At 44.7% G+C, this 18,947-nt stretch overlaps 1 protein-coding gene across 6 annotated transcripts; it reads left to right on the top strand.

Annotated features, from left to right (window-relative positions):
* The first annotated feature begins 1,659 nt into the window (after nt 1–1,659).
* LOC149308195 (serine/threonine kinase-like domain-containing protein STKLD1) lies at nt 1,660–18,939 on the top strand. Of its 6 annotated transcripts, XM_089535300.1 has the most exons (20): nt 1,660–1,827; nt 1,998–2,102; nt 3,715–3,759; nt 5,212–5,286; nt 6,110–6,214; nt 6,897–6,967; nt 7,131–7,246; nt 8,152–8,270; nt 9,074–9,225; nt 10,489–10,619; nt 11,268–11,351; nt 11,717–11,836; nt 12,803–12,943; nt 13,699–13,827; nt 15,240–15,368; nt 15,672–15,800; nt 16,140–16,280; nt 16,994–17,073; nt 17,639–17,687; nt 17,785–17,896. In XM_089535300.1, exons 1-20 carry the CDS (start codon nt 1,813–1,815, stop codon nt 17,796–17,798), a joined length of 1,950 nt encoding a protein of 649 aa, XP_089391426.1. In that variant the 5' UTR covers nt 1,660–1,812; the 3' UTR covers nt 17,799–17,896. The 6 variants fall into 6 exon arrangements, with proteins under 6 accessions (XP_089391426.1, XP_089391425.1, XP_089391424.1 ...); XM_089535299.1 differs by lacking the exon at nt 17,639–17,687 and having other exon boundaries at nt 1,998–2,093; nt 17,785–18,939; XM_089535298.1 differs by lacking the exon at nt 17,639–17,687 and having other exon boundaries at nt 17,785–18,939.
* The last annotated feature ends 8 nt before the right edge of the window (nt 18,940–18,947 follow it).

The raw sequence follows: 18,947 nt of genomic DNA, 5'->3' as shown, positions 1-18,947 counted from the left end.
ACTGGACACTAGGCTCCTGTCTGGGCGACAGCCCTGCCAAGGAGGCCAAGAAGGAAAAGGGCCGGGTCTCAGAAAAAGGACCCCCATTGCTCTCTTTTTTAGTTGTGGCTGCATCCACACTGGAGAAATAACTCGGTTTGGAACCGCTTTAACTCTTTGTCTGCCTCTCTGCTATGGAATTCTGGGAGTTGGAGTTTGTTGTGGAGCCCAGAGCGGAGCACAGCTCCGCTCTGGGCCCCACAACAAACTCCAACTCCCAGAATTCCATAGCCTTGAGCCAGAAAAAGTGACCTTCTCAGTGGTTGCCCCCAATAATAATTGACAACAACAATAATGAAGTTTAATGTTTATCATTATCATTATTGTTATACCACTGGGTAGTATATCACAACACAGAGGGTATAAAGACCGGCCATTAAGGCCAGCCTGAGGGCACGGCGTCTACACGACGCACGCCCGGAGTCCGGCCTGCCAACAGAGCGCAGAAAAGCCTCGGTGCTGGCAGCTACGGCGCCCTTTCCATGGCACAGAAAGGAGCTGCTTTTCGCACAGCTGCAGTGATCTGTCCAGTACAATCAAAAGCAAATGATAAAAACACCCATCTATGGAGGGTGCTTTGACTGTGAGTTCCTGCATGGCAGAATGGGGTTGGACTGGAGGGCCCTTTTGGGGCCTCTTCCAACTCTTTATGATTCCACCACATTATAAAATGCTCAAATACTACAATAAGATATGCTAAAAAGCCTCTTTCGTTCGCAAGGCAAGACATTTTTGTTTAAGGAGGCCTTTGATATATGATCATATCTCCGCCTGAAGTAGCTGCGTTTCAGTCGTGCCTTTTAACTTTTGTATATTTTAATGTAGTTTTATACTGTTTTTTAAACATGATTTAGACTGTTTTAAACTTTATTTTACATGTGGTTTTTGAAAAATTGTTTGTTTTTTTATCTGTGAGGGAGAAATGTTACTCCTTAATGTTACTCCTACTCCTGCAAGAACCTCTTACTTCCTTATTCATTACTCCTGCTCCTCAGGCCTTGGGGAAAGCCCCAGTTGCTTTGCAAGGCTGGTGTGCGTGTGTTTGCCTCCCAGACCCATCAATAGCGCAATGTAATAAAATTGTGGGGCTTTTGGTGTTTGCATGTACAATAGAATAACAGGAATAAAGAGTAACAAATGTAGACTTGTCCCTCCACATTCGCTAGGGTTAGGGGCACAAGACCCCCGTGGATATGGAAAAACCACAAGGCCAAGGCTTTCATGGCCGGCATCCATAGTTTTTTGTGGGTTTTTCGGGCTCTGTGGCCATGTTCTAGAAGAGTTTCTTCCTGACGTTTCGCCAGCAGGAAGAAACTCTTCTAGAACATGGCCATAGAGCCCGAAAAACCCACAAAAAACTATAAAGACGCCATGTTTTGACCTGAGAGGACGCCTCTCTAGGAATCTCTAGGTCCTCCAGCGCAACTCTGTGGTCAACATCTGCCAAACATTGACCATAGAGTTGCGCTGGAGGAGCTACAAAGGCCTAGTAGAGTATTCTCTCTAGGAATCTCTAGGCCTTTCAGTGCAACCTGTAGTTAAAAGTTAACCATAGAGTTGCACTGGAGGACCTAGAGGTTCCTAGAGAGGACATATGAACCAAACCCGTGAATAATCAAAGCTGCAAATATGGAGGAATGAGTGTATTCTGTTACTCCTTATTCCTAGCCATGTGAAAACCTGTGACAGCCCTGGAATCCCTGCCCTTGGAAAGGAAGGGCACGAGTTCCGTTACTTAGCTCCCAACGGCCGGCCGAGGGACCACTTCTCCCGATGGAGCGCTACCAGGTGGGTCCCGGAGGAGGACCCCCAGCCCTGCCTCTTCCCCAAGTCCCAGGGGCCCTGGCTGAGCCTCACCCTTCCTCCCTCCCTCCCAGGCGCCTTCCTTTCCCTCCCTCTTGGTGGGGAGGGCCTTCCAGGGACCCTCTGGCCGACCTGCCTCCCCCCTTTCCCCGCAGGTGCTGAAGGCTCTGCCCGGGGGAGCCCTGGGGACGATGCTGATAGTGGACTCCAAAGCCGAGAAAGAAAAGGACGGACGGAGGAAGAACTTCCTGGTGAAAAAGGTCGTGACAAGGGCACTTCCGGGGCATAACCCGGAAATGATCCCTTTTGACTCACGGCTATGGAATTCTGGGAGTTGGAGTTGTGCAAACTCCTACTCACAGAATTCCATAGCCTTGAGCCACTCTGTGACAGAGAAGGTTAAATATGTCCCACAAAACATACATAGATATATCTTTTGTAGCACCTTTGAGACTCACTGGAGGAAAGAAATGGGCAGCATGAGCTTTCCTAGACTTCAGTCTACTTCCTCAGATAGAATCGTAGAATCCTAGAGTTGGAAGAGACCCCCAGGGCCACCCGGTCCATGCAGGAACTCTCAATCAAAGCAGCCCCATTGACAGATGACCATCCATTAAAAGACCTCCAAGGAAGGAGACTCCATCATTCTCCATTAAGGGAGTGCGCTTCACTGTCAAACAGCCCTGACTGTCAGGAAGTTCCTCCTAATGTTGAGGTGGAATCTCTTTCCCTGCAGTTTGAATCCATTGCTCCATTGTGTCCTGTTCTCTGGAGCAGCAGAAAACAAGCTTGCTCCCTCCTCAATATGACATCCCTTCAAGTATTTAAACAGGGCTATCATAGCACCTCTTAGCCTTCTCTTCTCCAGGCTAAACATTCCCAGCTCCCCAAGTCTCTCCTCATAAGGCATAGTTTCCGGACCCTTCACCATTTTAGTCTCCCTTCTTTGGACACGCTCCAGTTTCTCCACATCCTTTTTGAATTGTGGGTCCCAGAACTGGACACAGTATTCCAGGTGAGGCCTGACCAAAGCACAATACAGTGGCACAGGAGCATGGCATTGGCATGGCTTCCTGCTTCTTAGTCTTAAGACGCATGTATAATTTCAACAGCATACTTTGAATCCAAAGTGACCCGAAACAGCTTTATTTTGGCCTGTCTGTTTGGGCCTTTCAGTCTACTTCCTCAGATGAAATGCATCTGAGGAAGTAGACTGAAGTCTAGGAAAGCTCATGCTGCCCATTTCTTTCTTTCAGTGAAGTGTCAAAGGTGCTACAAAAGATCTCTCTATGTACTGATTGTACAGACTAACACGGCTATATCTTTGGATTCTATTACAAAACTACAGTTCCCAAAATCCTCTAGAATAGTTCAAGCGGTCTCAAACTGGATTATTCCTGTGGTGTGTTTTGGACCAAAGCAAGCATGGCTATGAGTCTGCAGGAGGTGAACAGAGCAGTTGGAGGGCTCTCATTCATAGGGCTGTCATGGGGCCAAGCCAGTCTAAAAGACACTTAACAACACAAACCTAATCCATTGCCAGAGGTATGAGAAAAAACAATGGCTTCATGGCACACTGTCTATATTAATAGAAGAGCCCTCCCTACTGTAGTCATAACAAAAGGAATGGTGGTTAAAGCAGTGTCAGACTGGGTTATTTCTCCAGTGAGGTATATTGGGCATTTCGGTTGGCCAATAAAAGTAACACCGCATGGATTTTTGTTTGTATTTGTTAAATGGCCAATACAGCTACCACTGAATGTCTCCTTTATGAATAATGATCACACACACACACCAATTTCTTACCTAAAAGGGAGGGATAGTCACATAAAGGGTCCTTCTCTTACTAAGCCCTTTGTTCCTCCTTCCCAGGTTGAATGCATTGATGAAAAACACGCCAATGATGCGCTCGCAGAGGTAACCTCTCTTCATTACTTTTACGTCTCACACATTTGATAAGGTTGGGTCTAGCCTACTCACACAGCGGGGCTCATGCTGCAAGAAATGCGCTGCTGGGTGTTGGTTTTGTGACAACAAACGGGCTGCCTTGGCACAGGGGCACTTGCGAATTCTGCCCTGACACCAGGTTTAGCCTGGAGAAGAGAGGTTTAAGAGGTGATACGATAGCCCTGTTTAAGTATTTGAAGGGGTGTCATGTGTCATATTGATGATGGAGCAAGCTTGTTTTCTGCTGCTCCAGAGAATAGGACCCAGAGCAATGGATGCAAAGTATGGATTCCACCTCAACATTGGGAAGAACTTCTTGACAGTGAGGGGTGTTTGACAGAAGAAGGTGCTCCCTCTCATTGATGGAATCTCCTTCATTGGAAGTTTTTAAACAGAGGTTGGATGGCCATCTCTGTCTGAGGTACTTTATGAGTTCCTGCATGGCAGAATAGGCACTTTTGCCTTTTTTCACCGGAGGAAGGCTATTATTGATTGAGGAGGGGGACAGGGGTCCCTTGCAGCTCAGCCTCTTCCATTGTTATCTTTTGCAAAGTGCCCAACTTAGCAAATGCCTTCCTAAACCACCTTGCCTGTAAATCTTTCCCTAAACCTAATAATGTTCACTTTTGTACAATCTGAAAATGGATCCTCTGGAGGTGGAGAGGAAAAGTAGCAAACATATCTCTTCCATCAGGCCTACCCAGTCAATTTTAAATCATAACCTTTAATTGGTATATTTTAAGGAATGTATTACAGTGGGCCCTCCACATTCACTGGAGTTAGTAGGACCTCCATGAAAGTGGGAAAATTGCAAGTAAGAAACCTTTAGGTTTTTCAGCCTGACAGAATACCCCTCTAAGAATCTCTGGTGCAACTCTATGCTCAAAATCTGTGAGAATTTGACTATAGAATCATGGTAAAAGTCCTAGAAATGCTAAAGAAGCGTTCTCTCTAGGAATCCTTTGGTCTTCCAGCATCACTCTATGGTCAAATTCCAGAAGAGTCACACTGGAGGACTTAGAGATCCCTAGTGAGAACACAGCAATGAAATACGTGAATAATCAAATCCACAAAAGTCAAAGCCACAAATGCAGAGGCCAACTGTATATGAATATATTTTAATGGTTTTATAGTACTGTATTTTAATTGATGGTTTTATGTGATGTTTTTTATTGTGTTTTGTATTTTAACATGTTGTACCCCACTTTGAGCCTTGAGGACAGGCGGCAAAGAAATCATCATCATCATCATCATCATCATCATCATGATCATCATCATCTCATGGGCCCTATGGATTTGGTGCTGTACAATTGGGCAGCAGGAAGAAAGAGGAGTTTTAGGGGACACTCCCTCCCTATTTAGCTTGGCTGTTGCATTTCTTCTGAGTAGACCTTTTCCTTTTCTTTCCTGTTTTCCCAACAGGTCATGGATCTGCTAAAAATAAAGCATCGAAACATTTGGCCCTACAAGGAATTTTTCATCACTTGGGACAATAAGGTGAGTGTGGGGCGGCCCCTCTATTTGGCTGGCTTTTCTGCTCTCACACCCTGGGAAGGAGGCATCCTTGAATTTGGCTATATCTGCACTTCAGGAATAATCTGGCTTGACACCACTTTAACTGCCATGTTTCCATGCTATGGAATTCTGGGAATTGTATTTTGTTGCAGCACCAGAGTGGAGCCCCAAAATTCCATATCATGGAGGTATAGCAGTGATAGTAGTGTTAAACCGGCTTATTTCTGTAGTGCGGATGCAGCCCTTGTGGTGACCTACTCCCTAGTAAGGCTGGAGACAAAGGATTGGCACAGACAGAACTGGATGCCTCCGATCTCCTTGGCTGAGAAAAAGTGGGCATAGACACAATTGGAATGAAATGCATTTATTCATTCAGCCATATCCTGGAGACCCACGTTCAGATGCCTGTGCATCCTGGGACAGAACTGAAACCCAACAGTTTTCCTGTAAGGGAAGGAGTACTTGAATTTTCCTGGCTGATATGAAAAACAAACTCCCTCTACTAACAGAAATGGAGAGAAGCCTTGTTGGAACTTCACTTCAGTGATCTTTAACAAAGCTGATTCATCTCCCCGTCCAGTTCATTTCCCCACCACTTCATTCGCCAACACAGGACATTGTGCTTTTCAGTCTGGCATTTCAGCTTCAAGATGCCTTCTTACCCAGCACAGTGCAGGATCAGACCCTCAGCTACCTTTAAGGAATGCCATGCTCTGGCTGTTCTTTTTCTTGACTGTACCAAGGGGAACACTTTGAAATCCCATGCGTAACTGGCATAAGCGTCTTCCTCTGCCTTCTTTTGCAGATTTCGTCTGTCTTTCTTTGCCTGGTGATGTCTTATTCGAATCAAGGAGACCTTTCATCTCTGATCAAGGCCAGGAGACAGAAACATGTGAAAATTCAGAAAAGGGTAAAAAGATTGTAGTGAGTAAATAACAATACCATATATGGTTGTTGTTGTTGTTGTGTGCATTCAAGTTATGTCCGACTTATGGCAAACCTAAGGCAAACCTGTCATGGGGTTTTCTGAAGCAGAGAGAGTGTGACTTGCCCAAGGTCCCCCAGTGGGTTTCCATGGCTGAAAGGGGTTTGAACCCTGCTCTCCAGAGTCACAGTCCAGTGCTCAAACTTGAACAAGGACTGCTGTGTCCACCTTGGCCTCATCCCTAACCTCGAGAGCAGACTACACGCAGCCTCCTTGTCTAGCATCTGATAGCCCTCCTACTTGGTAGAAGATGTAGGATGCCGCTGCATTAGCCAGGGCAGATAGGAACAGTACAGGGCTGGCCCTCTTTCTGTCCAAACAACTGAACAGACTTTCCTTGTAGCAAGTGACTAACAAGATGAGCTATCCAGGCTTGATCCTGGCTTGGAACAAAATGTCACAAAACAAAATCAGCAGCTGTCACTTGCCTGCCAGATAGTTTAGGGGCTACTAGGGTGATCATGGGTGAGGGCCCTCTTGGCCACCCTTGGCCCAGGGCCAGTGTCAGGAGCAGAATTCCTAGAGCCCCAACTTGTTCTGATGACACACTTCTTTTCCTGTCTGGCTGTCTGTTGCTCACAGTCCATTAACGTATTTGTCTCCATAGGTGATTCAGATATTCTTGGGGCAGATGATAGATGTTTTGATTTATATCCACCAACAAAAGATTTTTCACAGGTGAATTAAAAAAAATCTATGTATTTGAATTGCTGATATGTCCCGTTTCTGCCAGTTTCTTCTGTCACAGCATCTTTATTTTTTTATTATTTTTTAAAATTATGGGGGGAAATGATCGTATCCCCATTTTAACATCCCGATGAAACATTTGAATGCATTTCAGAAACATCAAACCATCCAACATCCTTTTATCTGGCGAGGCATCCTTCATGCTTTGTGATTTCGGCTCAGAAAGCCTTATGACCGATGAGATGAAATGGCAGATAAGGGCGAAAGAAAGTAAGAGATTTTTAGTATTTAAATTTTCAGTAGCCTTATTCTTCAAATTACAGTAATCTATGGTTGAATGTGTAAATAGCTTGCAATACAGTGATTTGTATCACACAGAGAGATAAAATCAGTAAGAGTGTAGTTAGTGATGTGTTTCTACCCACACTGGCATTCAGGACATTAAAATATGTCTTACATAGCAACAGTTGTTTAAATTAATTCAGTGCAATTCACTCTAGCCAACAGCTGCTTGCAAGAGAACTTCTTTGCATTCAATGCAGGGTAGCCTCTGCCAAGAAGCAAAGAAAGGGATAGCATTCTGTGCACAGGACCTGAAAGGAATTTGCTCTGTATCCACTAAATATGAATTTAGCTTTCAAAACAGAGCAACTATAAAAGACAAATATATAACCCCAAGCAGCCTAATACATTTGAAATCAGATTTGCTGGTTAATGCTACAGCTTTTCTGAGACACAAATGATTGTGGATACTTGTCATTAGCAATACTAACACTGTGGAGGTGGAATATAGAGCAGTCAGGGAGATGTTATATTGTTATATATACAGTGAAAATCCTGTGCAAAAAATTACCCAAATTCTAACCTACAGAAGATAAAATACTGCAACCTTCACAAACTGTTCACAAGCAATACTTTTACCTCTGGTTTACAATCAATTATTTTAATAGCCTGGGAGGGGTTAAGAGACATTGAAACCTATCATCCTCAGCCTGTATAGATATTAGGAAGGAATGAAAAGCATTGTGGTACAACAACCTGATCCCTGGCCGAAGCCCTTCTTGCTTATTTTCCCCTTTAACAGAGTAGCTGTTTTCCCATGTCAGATTATATACTTTCGTCTTGCATTCTTAGTAACACACGAGAACTTCTCCTCCTGGTTTATCTTCCTTCAGATCCCAACTATGGGGCCTGGATGGCTCCCGAAGCCCTGGAGTTTTCCTTCAGTGACAAAGCTGACATCTGGTCTCTTGGCTCCATTCTGCTGGAAATGATGAGCTGTTCTCGCCTGAAGGTCATTCTTGGTCTTCTGACAGTAGCGTGAGGGTTTTCAAACTCCGCTCTTGTGAAAGTGGATTAAAAATACAAAAACACTGATTATAATCCAAGCTTTCCCACACTGAAGAGAGAAAAATTTCATCTAATCACCCTAGTAAGGCCAGACAAAGGATAGTTTATGATAGATGTGATCAGACTAGTCAGTGGGAGAGCTTTAAGCCTGAGCTTAAATATCTCCCCTTGAAAAAAGACAAGACTTAATACTGTTTAACACTAGCTGGATCTTCTGGTCCTTCTGGGTTAAGACCGACACTGCATTCAGCTAATAAGCAGTGCAAGGGATGGCAGTTTTGCCAGGAACTGCCAGCAGTTTCGTGGGCTGAGTGGAGCTCTGTAGATTCTCATTTCTGTAGCACAGGGTCCAGGCACCTGCCAACCCAAATTCTGAGAACAAAACCTCTAGGGCAAGGTGTGAAGAGGCACGAAACTTCTGCTCATAGGCAGAGCTGCGCTCCCTGTTCAAACGATGTGCTGCTTGTGTGTGTGCAGCTTTGACTCTTCCGCAGCTGAATGGGTAGGCATATATCTCTGTGAGTTAGTGCTGTGTAGTACTCACGACATGTGAGAAAGACGAAAATCCATATCAAGAGGTGCCATGCTAGAAATATCTTAGAGCTGTAGAAACACTATCATGCCTCAGATGTTTCCCAAAAGTGGCATTAAAAAGGGGAACAAGATGGGACTATATGGGAACACAACAGAGTTCAAAGGGGAGCATGCAAGTTTTACATGTTTGTTGAGTATGTTAATTTATTTTAGGGGCAAGATATCATGCAGTTACTGCATGACATTCAGAAGAACAGCAGTTGCCTGGAGGGGGCTTTGAAAGCAATGAAGCACCAAGAGACACCTTTGGCTTCCATCTTGCTGGGCATGCTGAAGATCGACCCCATAATGAGGCCTACAGCAGAGTGGGTCCCGCATTTGTTTCCTCCCCTTGTTGTTGTTGTTGTTGTTGTTGAAGAAATTAATGTGCCATATTCTAAGGACATGCCTCCCAAGGCAATCTCCCTCACAAGAATAATAAAACAGCAGACACAATATGTGTTGCTGTTATGTGCCTTCAAGTTGTTTCCAGTTTATGGCGACCCTAAGACAAACCCTATCATAGGGTTTTCTGGGGCTAAGAGTATGTGACTCGTCCAAGATCACCCAGTGGGTTACCATGGCTGAGCGGGGAACTGAACCCCAATTTCTAGAATCCAAGTCCTACACTCAAGTCATTTAGGGTTGCCATTTTTTTTAAAATGTTGTAAGCTGCACTGAATCCTAGTCTTGGGAGAATAATAATAATAATAATAATAATTTGTGCTCAAAAACCTGGAAAATCCTAGATTAAAGGGATAACATCTATAATCCATAAAACACTGGTACCTTTAGTTAGCCAACCAAAAAACATAAGATTCATACTGAGGTTGAAACATAATGCAGAAAAAAGTGCAATGATTAATGCGTTGGATTATCAGAATGCAAATTGACAATACGAATATTTATTATAATTTGCATAATATGCAACTTAGATGCCTGGATATGAAGGACTGGAATGGCAACCCTAAAGCCACAACTCCACAATGGCTCTATTACAATATGTAGATGATACTAAAGAAAGAAAGCTTGTTGTTCTTTACCATATGAGCCACTTCCAGGTTACTCAAAAACAGCCTTTAAAAGAAAGGTTGGAGAGACCACTGTGATGACTGAATTACTTTCAGACATCACATATCCAGGTGTGGCATCAATCTTTGCTAAAGGCTAGGGCTACAGTCCTGTTTACCTCAGTAAGTCTAGCTGAATTCAGTGACATATGAATACTGTAGAGCTGAATTGTAAGTTGCTCTGAGCCACTTTTAAATTGCCTGGAGGCATTTGCTACCTGATAGACAGAGGCTGCCCAGTTGATCAGTCTTGGATGGATCCTCCCAGCTTTATTTAATATAAGGAGCCATTCTGAGCAACACAAAACCCTTTTCTGTTATAGCAGGGTGTGACCAATGGAGCAGGATTATGCCCTCATTGCCAAAGGGAAGCAAAAGCCCAGCTTTGACTAGTTGATGCCCCTTAATTATATTTCTTAGCCATTTTCTATCTGGGCCCTCAAGAGATCAGTTGCTTCATGAAAATGTCATTGCTTCAGCAACATCACCTAGGTTTTCCCCTCTCTTCTCTTGCTTTAGGGAGTTGTTTGATAATCCATTTATTAGGGAATGCCTGGTTCTAGCTGAGTCTCCCTTGATAAAGGTGAAGAAGAGTGTGCCTCCAGGATTACTGGACATTATCCTTGATGGTGGAATCCAGACTGTTTTAGGTAATTATAAAAAAGTAATTTTCATTGATAGGTTGCTGATGTTTTGGAGAAAGAATGGAGTCTAATCTATGAGGGGAGCAGGCGCCTTCCTGGAGAAGGAAACCTGTGATATCACAAGCAGTAACTAGTTGGTGCAATGTACAGGTGTTTCTGTGCACACTGGGCGATTCTAACACATTCAGACCTGCTCAGGATTAAATGAGTGTGGGAAGAAATGAATGTGGGAAGAAAAGTCTGCGCCTTTTGATAAACCAATTCTTTTCTCTCTTCCTGTGCTCTGAGTGCACAATACTGGCCCATTTTACATAGGTGTCACAATTAATAGGATAATTGTACTTGAGTACTTAGTATATATTCTTGTTGCTAATTACTGTCATGGCAACCTTTGAAATGAGAGACCTTCAAGGCACGCAATTGTCAGCTGCCCCATTTGGGTCTGGCAGACTCTGGGCAACTGTACCTTTCTTGGTGGAGTCAGTAAACCTGCGTTAATATGTATTACATGTTGTGAAACTAGCTCCATTGTCTTGATTAAAAGACATTATACAACCCATCTAAGATCTTGGCTAATAGCTGTGATAGTTTCTTGTACGCATTTTTTACATAAGGAGGATCTTACAGAGAAGCCAATTTGTCTGTCTTCTGTAGAATTTATGGTGTCTTATCAAGACATAGAGGAAGCTCAAGAAAAGAGCATTGAGCGTCTCATTTGCCTCTTGAAAGAAGCAAAGGGTATGTTTTGTTGTGCTTCCCTTTTAGCGTTATTGTTTAGAGTTTGCTATCCAATGTATCTTCCGTTCCCTGGCCTTGGGAGGGACTGGTGGTAAGGTGGCATCTTCCCAGCGGCCTGGTTTCTTGCCCACTGTGGCTGGGGGCTGAGACCAGCCACATGCCCTCTTCAGCCTGGGTGCCAAATCCCTGACACAAGCCTTGATAAGGTAACAGTCCCCAGTGAGGTCTGTCGCCTCATTTGCACAAGGGGTTACACCCTATGCCATATGGAGTGGGGAAGCTATACTTTAAAAAGAAAACAACAGCAGAGAACAAAAACAGACACCACGAACGCAAATAAAACAGCTGTAGTTTCTTTCCCACAGTCAATGTAAAAGTCTTCCTTGAACTTATGGATCCTGTGACATATGCCATGAAAAATCACATGGATTCTCCTGAGGTCCAGTTAGCTGGATTCTATTTCCTGCTTGAGATCATTGGCAGAGGTAGGGCAAACAGCAACAGCCAGGTCCTGTGTGGTTGTGGGGCCATTTCTGTAGCCTGCTTGGCCAAGTGCTTTGCAGTCCTTATGTTTGTTAAGCTCATATCCTATTGCTAGAGGCCACCCAGTGACCTGCCTTGCTCAGTCAGAGGAGACATAACTGTGGCTCTCCCATCTCCACGCCTGTTGTGTTGCACTGCATAGCATGCTGGTCCTCTTTTGCAACTGGAGCCAATTGATTTTAAAAGTTTTAATGTGTGGAATCAAAAAAAGATACTCACCACTCACCATCTCACCACACTGGGAGCCAGCACGGCCTTTTAGGTGTCTGCTTAGAACTGGAAATACTATTTATGTGACCAGTCTAATTTCTCAGCCTAACTTCCTTCACAAAGTTGTTATGAAGATGAGATATAGTGGAGGCAGCAGGGGAGAATTTTTTAACTCTTTGAAAGGGTATAAATACAATAGATATTCAATCTGGGGCAGTAGAAGATGGACAAATTCTTCAAAGGTCCATCAGTGATGCTGGGAGCTGTGGTGGTTTTGTCTGTCTGTTTCCATGTATAAAAAGAGGTAGGGGGGCACCTGTAAGCCTAACCAGATTATCCCAACACATCACAAGCTTTCAGGGAGATTAACAGCCCACCTCTTCAGATGCAGATACACTGAAACAAACTAACATTTGTTTTCTCTCTGATAATAACTGTCTTTCCAGGACAACCTTAAAACACATTGAGCTGTAGTATAGGAAACCCTTTAAGCATTACCATCTAACCTCCAGGAAGCACATTACATGCCCTGTCCCCTCCTGTCTGTGGCACAGATTTCCACTGCAACCCTTGGTGGATCTTGCTTTGTGGCCTGTTAGGCAAATGTATCTCTGTTGTTACCCTTGTCCTGAGATGAGCTGCTGGGGCACACATCCAAGGTCCCTGACGCCTCTTGTAATGTGCTCTGCTTTGGGCAGCTGTGGGACAGAACATGAATGTGGAAATGCTGACCTGTGAGAACATTCTCAGTTGCGTGTTAAACTCCATGAGGACCCACATGGACAACGAAGGGCTGCTTCAGATGATCTGCACCTTATTCATGATGATGTCAAGCAACGGTAAATGCAGCTGGGTGTAGGGGGAGGCAGCATCACCACCCATCATGTTGCTGCCATATGTGCTCTGGCAGAAATGCTCAAGTGCAGAAGGTAGCAATGAGGTCACATTGAGGCAGAGGAAACAAGGCCTGCCTGCCAACAAACCCTATTTGCCCTCTTTGTCTCCCACTTGGGAAATTCCTTGGCTTTAAACCAAAAGGACATTGAATTGTTAGAAGGCAGTGGCTTCTCTTCTTTTGGGATAAAGACCAGCCTAGACCTTCCTGCCTGAGAGACCTGCCTTAAGAGCCAAGAACTGGGCTCAGTCAGGGTTCCTTCAGCCTCCCACCCACCCAGATGGGAGAGCAAGGAAGATCCGGTTCAGAGCCCACACATTTGACTACCCCTATGTGAACCCAGGGACTGGCTAGCAAGCATAAGCAGCTGAGGCAGTTCCTCCATGAAGGCTGTGCTGTTGTCCTCCTTTGCATGGCAGGAAGCCATGGAACCGTCACCCACCTCCATCTTTTTTTCCATGGGGATTACTCTGTCCAAAATAAGGTCCCCCTTGAAACATCTGTTGCTGTGACTTTCCAGCTATTAGTAATACAGACAACAACCACAAAAAGACTAGCTGGAGTAATGGAAGTGGGAAGCTTTAGGAGACACTTTGCTTTGTATAACTCTTATGGTGTCCTAAACTGGCTAAAGATGAGAAACGCCAATGCAGTTGTGGGTTTTGTTGATTATTGTGTCTATTTCACTTTGCTCACCAGAGGCAGCTGCAGAAGCCCTGAGAAAGGCCGGGATCTTCTCAGACATGCTAACCATCCTGAGTAAATTTGCCCACAACAAGGAGATCTGCCTTGCATGCTGTGGGGTCATTTGGAGTCTGCTTGCAAACTGTAAGTATTGGAGTGTTGAATTGGGCTATTTCCCTCAAGTTCTTGCAGAAAAAGCTTATGGCTATAACTTGTTTGTCACTGACCCCATTGACTGATACAAAGAGTGAAGAGGGCCAACACCAGGCAGTATTACATTACAAGAATTAGCTGTAGTTGGTTTGTTCTTGTTGTTAGCTGCCCTCAAGTCGGTTTCGACTCATGGTGACCCTGTGGATGAGACATCTCCAAGAATCTCTATCTTCCACTGCCTTGCCCAGATCCTTGCTGATAATAACCCCTCTGACTGAGTCTATCCATCTGGTCTGTGGTCTTCCTCTTTTTCTTCTACACTCTGCCTTTCCTAGCATTATTGTTTTTTCTAATGATCCGTGCCTTCTCATTATGTAACCAAGGCACGATAGTCTCAACTTGATCATCTTAGCTCCCAAGAACCCGTTTGTTTGTTTTCTTGGCTGTCCAGGGTATCCTGAGTACTCTTCTATAGCACCACATTTCAAATGAGTTGATTTTCTTTCTGTCTGCTTCCTTCACTATCCAACTTTCACATCCATACATGGTATTGAGAGAGAGAGAGAGAGAATGGGCAAACACAATCCCAGCTTCAATAGCAGCAATTAACTTATTCCATCTATTTCAGCCTTCTACAATGTAATTGTTAGAGCGTTTTATGTCATGTGGCTCCTCTTTTAAACTGGATTTTACCTCAAAGGACCGCGGTGGCTCAGCGGTTAAGATGGTCACTTTGACGATTGCAAGGTTGGCAGATTGGCAGTTCAAGACCCAAGCGCTGTGTGACGAAGTGAACACCCATCACTGGTCACAGATTCTGCCACCCTAGCAGTTCAAAAGCATATAAAAATGCAAGTAGATGAATAGGTATGACTTTGGTGGGAAGGTAACAGCATTCTGTGCAGTCATGCTAGTCACATGTTCATAGAGCTGTCTTTGAAAAGTCTAACTCTTTGGCTTAGTAACGGGGATGAGCACCGTCCTGTACATTCGGATCCAACTTGACAATCTTGTCAAAGGGAAAACCTTTACCTTCCTCATTCTCAAACTCATTTCAAAGTTTTGTTATTACACATGAAACCTCAAACAGCTTTACACTAGGTTAGTTAAACTGACTGTCCTGAAGGGAGTGCTTTCTCTGTAGTGATCTGTCTCCCACATGGATTACCAATGGACACTCATTCCTGTTCTCTCGAGTGTCGCAGATGAGAATGTGGGGGAGAAACAGGATTATGCACAGGTCACAATGGATATTTCACACCAAAACTGAAAGGTGGGGTGTAAGAATAATAATTTTAATTCACCAGGATCTTTGTGGGAAGGCGCAAGATAACTTAATAAATACAACACTTCTTGCTGTATTTCCTGGAAAATAAACAAGTTGCCTTATCTTGTTGATTCAGTGACCGATGTGACTGAAATCCCCTTGAAAGATGCCATCAAAGTTGTGACCCTTGTCCTTCACGCACACCTGGAGCATGCTGAAGTGGCAGAGTCAGCGTGCTGTGCTTTCTGGGCCCTGTCCCTTCATGGTGAGCCTTCAGAGAGTCCTTCATCCAAAGCAACAACAACAGGGCTGGTCCAGGTGGGATTTGGACTGCTGTCTTCTGCATGAGGTTGGAAAATTCTCACTGGGATCTGTAGCTGTAAACCACCTATATTCCCTTGTCATGTGCAGTTGTGTGGGGATGTGGGCCACACACACATTTTGTGAGGACATGAATGCAAGTTGGCCCAAAATAGGCTTCACCAGAATCCCTTGCCAACATTACATGCATCTTCCCCAAAGGTATGCTGGCATTTGTCTTTCTGGTTGTTTGCTTTCCCCTGTCCAGGTTACATAGAGGAAGCTAATTATGAATCATATGCCTTGCTTCTATTGGAGGCTCTCCGGTGCCATCTGGAAAGACCTATCCTTGCAAAAAATGCCTGCCTGGCCTTGGCAAGCCTCTTCAGGACTTCTGGTAACAGCCTCACATCACCAGGGAGAGGGGAAACATAGCTGGGCTGCAGCACCCCTGGGAAAACATTAGGGTTCCTCTTATGGTCTGATGGGTAGCCATGTGTGCCGTGGGGTCAGACAAGGGGAACACCAGGCTCACAGCACCTACACAAGCAGGGTGAAGGAAAACACCAGGAAAACATGATCCTATGTGATACATACCCTGCAGGTGGGGGGGCCATCATGGCACCTGAGCACTCCAGGATGCAGAGCGATGAGTCTGAGCCTCTGCCATCCCACCTCCCAATGTGAACAAACTGTAGGGCAGGAGGGAACACAGTGCTCCCATTTCTCTTGGCAGAGCTCTCTGGCTTCCGCTTCATCATCACCGATGAAAAGGGAAACGGGATCAGCCTCCTCAAGGACTGCTATCAGCTCCACCGTGAAGATCCTGAAGTTGTGGAAGACATCTGCATCCTGATTGATGAGATGTTCAAATATGGTAATGGCTCCTGGTTTTGCACACTGTCTGCCCAACCTATTTGTTCTGCCAGCCAGTGCGAAAGGGTGTGGGGCTTTGGTTCCCACCCTTTAGTTAAATGGGGTCTTGCTGAACAGCCTTGGTTGGGGAAACAAGTCCCTTATATACTTTGGAGACAGCATTTGCTAGAAATCCAAAACAACTAAGAAGCTTGAAGGTCTGTGAGGGAGATTATTAACTCAGGGGATGGCAAAGCATGACAACTCCCATTACCCCCCCCCCACACACACACACCAGTAATGGAAGAGCTGCTCATGGAGACATAGTCACAGGTGACATGGAATAAAACTCAGCTCATAGCTGCTTCATGAGGTTTGTGGCTCTGCAAGACTGCTCATAGGCCCTGGCAACTGAGGATGGGCCATACTAGGTTGGCTGTTCCTCCTCTGGCGTGACTAGAGACCAGGCTCTGGAGCCTGGCAAAACCAGCGTGGGAAGGGCTCCAAATATGCCTATTGTTAGAGGGCAGTTTCTCCAACCCAAAGGTTGTTCTGTTTCGTCAGCATCTGTAGTTTCATGGTAACTGGCAACAGAAGCAGTGACATTTTTTAAAAATTGCATGCAACATAGCATCAATTCAAAAAGCTCAAGCAGAAAAAAAAAGTACAGGAAAAAAATGAACTAGTGTAGATCATTAGACTGAAGCTAATCCCTTTCCCCTTTTTGAACTGCAGATGAAATAGTGCTGGAGATGGTCTCCCAGAATATTTCAGAGGTGCTGACTGAAATGAAAAAGAGATTTACTTCCAGTTTGGTAAGCAAGAACATCAGTAAGAAAAGGCCTTCCTGTCTATGATCATCCAGAAGGAGCAGAACAATTAACACATTATAGCCCGAGTTCACATCACTGAGCTTTCAAAGCAACAAATGTAAGAAGCACCTTTGGTTCTTCTTCATTTATGTTCTGTGCCTGGCAAAGTAGCATAGTCAAAGCCCAAACGCCAGCAGGGGCCTTGCACTGATCCTCAGGGGCTCCTGGCTCTGCCACTCTCCTCTATGCTATTGTTGTCTTCTCAGAGCTGGCAAGAGGGAGATGGGGCTGTTTTTCCTACAGCCTTTTTCTTTCCCCCTGGGCAACTGGGGAGCTCAGGGCCAGAGGAAGCAAGCAAAAACAAGGGCATGCTGCTGGAGGACCCAAATTCGCCCAGGCCCTAAGTGTGCAGCCCACACTACCTGGCACTAGGTGTTTGCTGTCTGGTCCTTCAGCAGATAAGGAGGGTCTTATAACAAGTCACTGAGGGTGATGGGATAATGCTCCACCTTTAATAGATGAGCTAGAACAATGGGCGCCTGATACCCATCTCTCCCCCCATTCCTAGGAAATAATTGCCCTGGCTGACAAGGCACTTGCCAAACTGCACAAAAATGGTGAGCAATTTCAAATATTTAACTTGTTATTTACGAACATCTCAAAATTATTCTATTTAAACTATATATTTTCCCACCCCCCTACTTATTCTCACAGGGCTCCTTATTTGATCTGCAGTCCAGTTTATTAAAGATGATTTTTCTGCACCTGCTTCTGGAAGATACGGCCACAGGCTTCAGTGACCTCACTTTCTGTTGCAGAGGTGTATTATTTGTGGAATTTAGGGCTTATATATGTTGTTAGTGTTGTTACGCAATTAATAAACATGAAAGTAACCGTGAGTTTCCTGCCCTTCCATCAGGCAGTATCTGCCACTTTGCAGTTTGGGCTCAGGAAGCTGTGATGAGCAGAGCTGCCGCCCCAAACCTGGCTAGCCCCTGCCTCACTTCTGAAAACTACAGCCATATCTATGAAAACCCGGGGGCCCCAGGTAGCATGGCCTCCTATATTTGGGCTCAGGAGGAGCTTTTCCAATTGATACAAATATATTTCTTGTCTTGCCTCTAAAATGGTTGACAAACCAGCATTTGAAAGTCCCATTTCAAAAACTGTTTGTCAGGTACCCTGGAGTGTGGCCACTTGAAGAAAACCCTCAATCCTCAGCCCCCTCCTGTATACAGGACACATCCTGCAGTTCTCTCGATCCTGGTGAGGAAAGGTAAAGAGTGACCCAAAAGGAACTGCAGCCAGCCAATGACTAGGACTTTGGCAGCAACAGGAGGCACTGGTACTTTCCTGGCTCAGTTCCAAATGGTCAAAGTGTCCACATAAATGAATTTCAACAAATAGCAGAGGCCTTCTTAAATTTTTGACCCTCTAGATTCCTTTTCTGTTTCTAACTGTCTCCCGTGGCTTCCACAACCCTGATGAGAGGGGGCACATGGGCGCCTGTTGCAGCTGGGAGATTTCAGAAGATCCACTCTTCCACAACAATAACCAGCAATAACCAGCCTCCATCTGCAGGGAAGAAGAAAACTCAACATTTAGCAGGAAAATCTAGTGGTCTGGTTTACCTGGTCAGATGTTGTGGTAAGCTGCTGAACTATTAATGTATTGCTCCCCAAAACCAGGATACTCCCAAGTATATACAGGCACAAGCCTTTCAGTAGAAAGAAAGATGGTGACTTTCTCCCATTGCAAAGCAGTTTTCCAGAGAATCTGGGGCTTAGCAGAAGTGGCTGACAAAACTTTGTCATTAATTTGTTCACGTTTGTGCATATGCTATCTGTGAACACATCACCAAGTAACATTACCCAAAT

This window comes from Sceloporus occidentalis, unplaced genomic scaffold (assembly GCF_023333645.1).
Source record: "Sceloporus occidentalis isolate IW3139 unplaced genomic scaffold, rSceOcc1.0.p SCAF_8, whole genome shotgun sequence".
NCBI classification, from domain to species: Eukaryota; Metazoa; Chordata; class Lepidosauria; order Squamata; family Phrynosomatidae; genus Sceloporus; species Sceloporus occidentalis.
Note: the sequence above shows the minus strand (reverse complement) of the source record. Positions and strands in the feature narration are given on the sequence as shown.

What these genes read in the sequence shown, in the direction of transcription:
- LOC149308195 (XM_089535298.1), top strand. An exon ending in CCTCTTGAAAGAAGCAAAGG is followed by an intron (nt 11,352 to 11,716) that starts GTATGTTTTGTT and finishes TCTTTCCCACAG; the next exon opens with TCAATGTAAAAGTCTTCCTT. An exon ending in CTGGGCCCTGTCCCTTCATG is followed by an intron (nt 15,369 to 15,671) that starts GTGAGCCTTCAG and finishes TCCCCTGTCCAG; the next exon opens with GTTACATAGAGGAAGCTAAT.